The 8,626-nt window shown below is 54.0% G+C and overlaps 1 protein-coding gene across 1 annotated transcript; it reads left to right on the top strand.

Moving 5' to 3' along the window:
- The first annotated feature begins 211 nt into the window (after positions 1–211).
- Positions 212–8,614, top strand: LOC104059826 (rab-like protein 2A). Its single transcript, XM_054053159.1, has 8 exons — positions 212–390; positions 2,137–2,166; positions 2,355–2,434; positions 4,024–4,103; positions 5,825–5,936; positions 7,482–7,579; positions 7,801–7,884; positions 8,177–8,614. The coding sequence occupies exons 1-8, from the start codon at positions 266–268 to the stop codon at positions 8,255–8,257; spliced, it is 690 nt and encodes a 229-aa protein (XP_053909134.1). The 5' UTR covers positions 212–265; the 3' UTR covers positions 8,258–8,614.
- Positions 8,615–8,626: the final 12 nt, after the last annotated feature.

Below are 8,626 nucleotides of genomic sequence, written 5' to 3'. Positions count from 1 at the left end.
GAGTGGTGTATGTGGGAGACTGAAAGGGGGCGTGACCTCTGGGGAGACTGCGAAGTGCCGAGAGGGGCGTGGTCTCGGGCGGGAGGCAGGGAAGGGGCGTGGTCTCTGACGGGAGGCGGGGGGAATGGGTGTGGTTTGGTGCTAGAGGCGGGGAAGGGGCGTGGTCTCAGGCGAGATGCAGGAAGGGGCGTGGTCTCGGGCGGGAGGGGGCGTGTCCTCGGGCGTGTCCAGGTCGCGTCCTGGTCGCGTAGCAGCCGTCACTGCGATGGCGGCGGCGGAGGCGGTGGGGGAGGCCGCGGCGCCGGATCCAGCCCGGAATGAGGCCGCGGCGGGCGCCGAGGAGACCGTGAAGATCATCTGCCTGGGAGACAGCGCCGTGGGCAAGTCCAAGTGCGTGGCGGCGGGGCGGTCCCGGTCCCGCTCTTGATTTTGGTCTCGGTATCAGTCTCGGTCCCCATCCCAGTCCCCATCCCATCCCGGTTTCGGTTCATCCCTGTCCCAGTCCTGGTCTGGGTCCCAGTCTCAGTGTCAGTGTCACAGAATCATAGAATGGTTTGGGTTGGAAGGGACCTTAAAGATTATCCAGTTCCAACCTCTCTGCCATGGGCAGGGACACCTCCCACTGGATCAGGGGTTCCAAGGGCCATCCAGCCTGGCCTGGAACACCTCCAGGGATGGGGCAGCCACAACTTCCCTGGAAAACCTGTTCCAGGGCCTCACCACTATCAGCGTGAAGAAATTCTTCCTTATATCAAGCCTAAATCTGTCCCTCTCCAGTTTATACCCATTGCCCCTCATCCTATCACCACAGGCCTTTGTCAACAGCCCCTCCCCAACCTTCTTGTAGCCCCTTCAGGTTCTGGAAGGTCCCTATAAGGTCTCCTCAGAGCCTTCTTTTCTCCAGGCTGAACAACCCCAACTCTCTCAGCCTATCCTTGGATGGGAGGTGCTCCAGCCCTCACATCATCCTTGTAGCCTCCTGTGCACCCGTTCCAATAGCTCCATCTCTTCCTCATGTTGAAGATTCCAGAACTGGATTGAATCCTCCAAATGAGGTCTCTTGAGAGAAGAACAGAGGGGCAGAATCCCCCCCCTCCCTGCTGGCCACACTACCTTGGATGCAGCCCAGGACACGGGTGGCTTCTGGGCTGCGAGCACACATTGCCGGCTCATGTTGAGCTTCTCCCTCAGCACCTCAAGTCCTTCTCTTCAGGACTGCTCTCAATCACATCATCCCCCATCGTGTACTGAAGTCAGGGATTGCCCTGACTCAGGTGCAGGACCTTGCATTTGGCCTTGTTGAACCTAATGAGGTTCTCAGTCCCTGTCAATCAGTCCTTGTCAGTTAGTCCCTGTCCCTGTGCCTGTCCCAGTCTCAGTTTCAGTTGCAGTCCCGATCGCTGTCCTGGTCTCAGTCCATGTCCCAATCCTGGTCCCTGTCCTGGTCTTGGTCCCCATCCTGTTTCTGTTTTGGTCTCAGTCTCAGTCTTGGTCCTAGTCTTGGTCTCAGTCACTGTCCTGGTTTCGTTCATGTTCCTAGTCTTGGTCTCGGTCCCTGTCCTGGTTTTGGTCTCGGTCTTGGTCTTGATCCCAATCCCAGTCCTGGTCTTGATCCTAGTCCCAGTCTCAGTCCTGGTCTTGGTCCCCATCTCAGTCCCAGTCCCAGTCTCGATCTTGATCACAGTCGCAGTCCCTGTCTCAGTCCTGGTCTTGTCTCGGTCCTGATCCCTGTCCTGGCCTCGATCCCCATCCTTGCCTTGGTCTTAGTTTTGGTCTCAGTATCAGTCTCGGTCCCAGTCTCGACCTCGGTCCCAGTTGCAGTCCCAGTTGCTGTCCTGGTCTCAGTCAAGTTCCCAGTCTTGGTCTCAGTCTTGATCCTGATCTCAGTCACAGTCCCGGTCTTGATCCCAGTCCCTGCCTCAGTCCCGGTCTTGGTCCCCCTCCCTGTCCCTGTCCTCATCCCTGTCCCTGTCTTGGTCCTGGTCTTGATTCTGGTCCCAGTCCCTGTCCCAGTCCCAGTCTCTGTCCCTGTCCCTTTCTCAGTCCTCGTCTCAGCCTCAGTCCCAGTCCCCCTCCCAGTTGTGGTTTTGGTCCCGGTGTTGGTCCCATGGCCTCACGGTGCTGTTCTCCCCGCAGGCTGCTGGAGCGATTCCTGCTCGACGCGTTGTATCCTTGTGCCTTGGTGCTCCAGACCCTCTCCCAGCCAGGATCCTGGACTGAAGTGGGGTGGGGGATGTCCCGGGTGGGAGTGGGATGAGTGGGCAACCCCAGCCCTGGTGGGAACGGGATGGAAGCATCCCATCCTGGGCAGGAGATGGGTCTGTGTTCCCCCAGTAACTCCTTAACCCACGCAGCCGCCCGCAGCCACTCTCCACCTTCGCCGTGACGCTCTACCGGCACCGCGCCTCAGTGGATGGGTGCCCAGTCGAAGTGGGTGAGTGAAGGTCCTGGGACAGGGGATGCGGCTGCATCCAGGGAGAAAAACAGCGAGGATGCTGCCGGCACGAGATACGGACCCAAAGCCTTGCGAGGGGAGATCGTGGGCAGTGGGCCAGGTGATGCCAGCAGCTGTTTGGAGGCAGAAAGTAGGAAAATTTTAAGGATGGGATGTCATCCAAAGGGACCTGGACAGGCTGGAGAAGCGGACCTGTGAGAACCTCAGGAAGTTCAACAAGGCCAAGGGCAAGGTCCTACACCTGGGTCAGGGTAATTCCCGATTTCAGGAAACGATAGGGGATGATGTGATTGAGAGCAGCCCTGAGGAGAAGGACTTGGGATGCTGGGGGATGAGAAGCTCAACATGAGCTGGCAACGTTCGCTCGCAGCCCAGAAGCCACCCTGGGCTGCATCCAAAGCAGCGTGGCCAGCAGGGAGGGAGGGGATTCTGCCCCTCTGCTCCTCTCTGGGGAGACCTCATCTGGAGGGTTGGGTCCAGTTCTGGAATCCTCAACAGAAGAAGGAGATGGAGCTGTTGGAACGGGTGCAGAGGAGGCTACAAGGATGATGCGAGGGCTGGAGAACCTCCCATCCAAGGACAGGCTGAGAGGGTTGGGGTTGGGGAGAAGAGAAAGCTGCAAGGACAGCTTGTAGGGACCTTCCAGTACCTGAAGAGGCTACAAGAAAGTTGGGGAGGGACTGTTGACAAAGGCTTATGTTGATAGGACGAGGGGCAATGGGTATAAGCTGGAGAGGGACAGATTTAGACTAGATATTCAGAAGAATTTCTTCACCATGAGAGTGGAGAGGCCCTGAAATAGGTTTGCCCAGGCAAGTTGTGGCTGCCCCATCGCTGGAGGTGTTCAAGGCCAGGTTGGATGGGGCCTTGGGCAGCCTGATCCAGTGGGAGGTGTCCCTGCCCATGGCAGGGGGTTGGAACTGGATGGTCTTTAAGGTCCCTTCCAACCCAAACTATTCTATGATTGAATGAAAATGAAGGGATCACAGACTCATAGCATGGTTAAGGTGGGAAGGGAGATCTGGAGGTCACCTCATCCAGAGCCAGCTGTCCAGGACAGTGTCCAGATGACTTTGAATGTCTACAAGGATGGAGTCTCCACAGCCTCCCTGGGCAACCTGTGCTTGTGCTCAGTCATCCCCACAGTTGAAAAAGCATTTCTTAATGTCCAGAGGGATCCTCCTGTATTTCCATTTGTGGCCTCTGGTCCTGGCACTGGGCACCACTGAGAAGAATCATAGAATAGTTTGGGTTGGAAGGGACCAACTGCCCCTGGTGAAGCTGTGCTGGCTTACGTTAATCACCTCCACGTGCTTTAGCATGGAGGCTAGAGGTGGCCGAGAAAGAAGGAGAAAAGAGAGACACCCCAGCCTCCAGCTACGCCCAACAAAGAAAGCACCCTGGTTCTGCACATCCTCTTTGCCCTGGGATATTTCACATCAGTGAGGCAAAACCTTATTTGTGACCCTGAGTAGATGGACTGGGCTTTGCATCTTGAGTTTAAGCTGTGAGGAGAACAGAACTTGGAAGGTTGCTGTCATTCTGAGCCTGTTTTCTGTGTCTTGCAGACTTCTGGGACACAGCTGGACAGGAGAGGTTCCAGAGCATGCACGCATCCTACTACCACAAGGCTCACGCGTGCATCATGGTAAGGGCATCATGATCTGATGGTGTTTTCACCGATCACCATCCCAGCTGATGCTTCGCCCCTGTGTTGCTTGTTATGATGCTGCTGCCTTCTACTTCTTGTCTCTTCCAGTGGCTTAAAAACTGTCCTGTATTGCTCTTCCTTCTCTCACCACACAGAACCAGTGGACTTGGGTGTGTTCAGTTCTCTTCTGTCTTTCCTGCGAGCACTTTTCCTCTATTCCCTGGCTTTGCTGTCTTCTCAGTTCCCTGATTTCTGTCACTGTGTTTCCAGGGAGGTGGTGCAGAGAGTGGGATGTGTTTGTTTAGAAGCAGTCCTGTCCGAGGGACTGCGAGGGAGAGGGTGTTTCTTTCTGGTTCTTTGGTGGGGCTGTTGGGTTATAGAGCGCAAAGCTGTCCTGATGTGTTCTGCTGGAGTGTTGCATGAGAAGGACTTGGGGTGCTGGTTGATGAGAAGCTCGACATGAGCTGGCAATGTGCACTTGCAGCCCAGAAACCAACCGTGTCCTGGGCTGCATCCAAAGCAGCGTGGCCAGCAGGGCGAGGGAGGGGATTCTGCCCCTCTGCTCCTTTCTGGGGAGACCTCATCTGGAGGGTTGGGTCCAGTTCTGGAATCCTCAACATAAGAAGGAGATGGAGCTGCAGGAACGGGTGCAGAGGAGGCTACAAAGATGATCTGAGCGCTGGAGCACCTCCCATGCAAGAACAGGCTGAGAGAGATGTGGTTGTTCAGGAGAAGAGAAGGCTCAAGGAGATCCTATAGCGACCTTTCAGTACCTGAAGGGGCTACGAGAAAGCTGGGGAGAGACTGTTCACAAAGGCTTGTGGTGATAGGATGAGAGGCAATGGGTATAAACTGGAGAGGGGCAGATTTAGACTGGACATAAGGAAGAATTTCTTCACCATGAGAGTGGTGAGGCCCTGGAACAGGTTGCCCAGGGAAGTTGTGGCTGCCCCATCCCTGGAGGTGTTCAAGGCCAGGCTGGATGGGGCCTTGGGCAGCCTGATCCAGTGGGAGGTGTCGCTGCCCATGGTAGGAGGTTGGAACTGGATGATATTTAAGGTCCTTTCCAACCCAAACTATTCTATGATTCTAGGAGACATTCTTCCCTGCTCTTCTCCGCTTTCTGGTTTCCTATACTTTGCACTTCCCATGTCTTAGCTGGAATCAGTCTTGTTTCCCAACTCCTAACCTACTTAGGTCTCCTGGTTTTTGCTGTGGAGGAGGTTGTGGAGAGGAGGGTTCTGGGCTCTTCTCTCTAGCGACAGGGACAGGACCAGGGGGAATGGCCTCGAGCTGCACCAGAGGAGGGTCAGACTGGACATCAGGAAAAAAATTTTCATAGAAAGGGTCATCGGGCCCTGGTAGAGGCTGCCCAGGGAGGTGGTGGAGTCCCCATCCCTGGAGGTATTTAAAAGATGGGTGGATGAGGTGCTCAGGGCCATGGTTTAGGGGCAGATAGGAACGGTTGTACTTGATGATCCAAGAGGTCTTTTCCAACCTGGTGATTCTATGATAAAGGAAAACCAGAGACTGTTTTCTGCATCGTGTAGAGAAATGGGCTGGCTGCCTGGTTCGAGGTTTACTGGATGTTCTTCCTTTTCTCTTTGGTCCTTTCCATCAAAGGCCAGTTGCCTTTGTTGCTGTCCTCTTGGGTAAACCTTGGTTCTATATGTGGGTTCGGTGCTGGAGGTTGATGGTAGCTGGTTTTTTTTTGGCAGGTGTTTGACGTGCAGCGAAAAGTCACCTACAGGAACCTAAACAACTGGTACCAGGAGCTGAGAGAATTCCGCCCGGCGATTCCTTGCCTTGTGGCGGCCAACAAAATTGATGGTGAGTATAATATTTTCTTTCAACCTTTCAGGGCTGGGATGTGATTGTCTTCTGACCTGGCGGAGGAGGAATGCCAGGTCCAGGTGAGTTCTGGAGCATTGGTTGCTCCAGGATGTGTTTTACCCAGGGAATAGCTGGATCCTCTGCTGGCTTAGCTTGCTGGCTGTAGGTTCTTGTCCATGTTTTTCTGGCATTTAAAAATGCAAATTTGATCTATTTAAAGTTTATCCGAGTGATGTCCCTCCAATTGTGTCCTTACCATGCTGTCCATTTCATCCAGCAAGAACCCAAAAGCTAATTGGAGCGGAACCCAGTCAAAAACTATAGGACATCTTACTGGAAAAGGAGTGACACAGCCAGGAACTGCCTTGGTAGTGCTAACACAGCTGGCATTTTTCCATGGGACTCTTCTCTGCTGAGGTGTTGGAATATGCCTGCTGGCAGATTTGTTCACCTTCCCATGCAAATGAGAAGCTTAACATGAGCTGGCAGAGTGCAATCACAGCTCAGAAGACCAACCGTGTCCGGGGCTGCATCAAAAGCAGCACGGCCGGCAGGGCGAGGGAGGGGATTCTCCTCCTCTACTCCTCTTTTGTGAGACCCCACCTGGAGTCCCATGCCCAGTTCTGGAAATCCCAACATAAGAAGGAATTGTAATTGTTGAAACAGGTCCAGAGGAGCAAGGGCTGGAGCACCTCTGCGATGAGGACAGGCCGAGAGAGCTGGGGTTGTTCAGCCTGGAGAAAAGAAGCCTCCAGGGAGACCTTAGAGCAGCTTCCAGTACCTGAAGGGGCTCCAGGAAAGCTAGGGAAGGGCTTTTTGCCAGGGCCTGGAGTGATAGGATGAGGGGGAATGGCTTTAAATTGGAAGGGGGAAGATTTAGATTAGACATTGGGAAGAAATTCTTCCCAATAAGGGTGATGAGGCACTGGCCCAGGTTGCCCAGAGAAGGTGTGGCTGCCCCATCCCTGGAGGTGTTGAAGGCCAGGTTGGATGGGCCTTGAGCAGCCTGGTCTGGTGGGAGGTGTCCCTACCCATGGTAGGGGGTTGGAACTGGATGGACTTTGAGGTTTCTTCCAACCTAAACCATTCCGTGATTCTGTGTGCCTGGAAAACAATTGGGGTTGCTGCACAGAGAGTGAGCTGATGACTTCTGAACTGCAGCACATTCTTCATTTAGAGCACATCAGAATCCATCCATCGTTCAGTCAAGCATGGATAAACCACCAAGCACTTTTGCCTTTTTGAGTCTCTTGTCAACACTTTGCTGATGCTGTTGCTTTTAAAACCCTACAACTTTTGGGAAGGACTCTCCTGGACTTGAAGTGCTGAGGGACATGGTTTAGGGAGTGTTAGGAATGGTTGGACTCGATGATCCAATGGGTCCTTTCCAACCTTGTGATTCTGTGTGATTCTGTGTGAAGTGCAGGGAGGAGGCCTTGACAGCTCTGTTGGGCTCTGGTCTCTGTCTGTTCCATAGCTACTGCAGATGTTGGCGTTCTACCTACAGTGACGCCTCACTGACCCTTCTTTTTTCGCCCCCAGCGGATATGGAGATGACCCAGAAAAGCTTCAGTTTTGCCCGCAAGCTCGATTTGCCCTTTTACTTTGTCTCTGCTGCAGATGGCACCAATGTCGTAAAGGTAAACCATTGCTCTTTGGCTCAACATCCACAGGATCCTTGCACAGCCCAAGGGCGTGGAGATGGCTGTGGGCACGGAGAGGAGGGAACAGGCTGGTACATGGGTTTGGCTGCTTGTGAGGTCCTGGGAGCTCTAAGCAGTTGCAGAGGGATTTTTCCTTGGGGTGTGGGAACACCCAGTGCCCCTTAACTTGGAGTGACCAGTGTTCTCCTTCTCATCAGGTCTTCAATGATGCCATCAAACTGGCGGTTGAATACAAACAGAATTCAGGGGATTTCATAGATGAAGTCATGCGAGAACTGGAGGTAAGGAAGGCATCCTTTACTGCTCTTCTCCTGAGAGATTAGCAGCTCTGGTGTCTTTTAGCTCAGGGAAAGCAGAGCCTGTGGCAAAGGATAAAGCTTTGCAGGCATGGAAAGATTTGCCTTATGTGGGTGACAGCGTGGAGCTCATGTGCTGCTCGTGTCCAGGCTAAAGGGGTGTGGTAGTGACCTCTGAAGAGCCCGCGCTGCCCCAGCTGAAATTGGAAAGAGCAGCAGAAGAGTTTAGCTGTTGCTGTCATGCCTCTTAGTGGTTCCTTATCCTGCTCCTTTCCAGAGCTTTGACCTGCAAGAGAAGAGGGAGGATCTGTCGGAGAAAGAGAAGAGCTGCCCTGAACAGAAGCCCCCATCCGCCTGAGCCCTGGACCTGGAGTCTGTCCTTTCCCTTTGCTCCAGGTGTCTGGAGCAGTTGGAGCTGGCCTTCCTGGAGGAAAAGGATTGTTCTCATGCCCTTAGAGCTCTCTGGATGGTGGCTGGGCCTCTCCCTTTCTCATGGAAGGCTCCCTGGCCATGACCTTCCTTGGCTCAGCCCAAGCCACTCCCCATCACGGCCAAGGAGAGGGCAAGAGTGTCCACATCGTTCCTGGTTACTCCATGCTTCTTCGAGGCACAGCTTGCCGGGAGAGATCAGCCACGCTTGGACCTGCAGGGCAGGGTCCTGCCCAGGTGCTTTAATGGGACCTTCTGGAGAAACAAACACTAAAGAGTTTTTTTTTATAGAGCTTTG

The sequence above is a fragment of the Cuculus canorus genome, chromosome 1, assembly GCF_017976375.1.
Source record: "Cuculus canorus isolate bCucCan1 chromosome 1, bCucCan1.pri, whole genome shotgun sequence".
Classification (NCBI taxonomy): domain Eukaryota; kingdom Metazoa; phylum Chordata; class Aves; order Cuculiformes; family Cuculidae; genus Cuculus; species Cuculus canorus.
The sequence above is the reverse complement of the archived record's forward strand: the minus strand, read 5'-3'. Positions and strand labels throughout refer to the sequence as shown.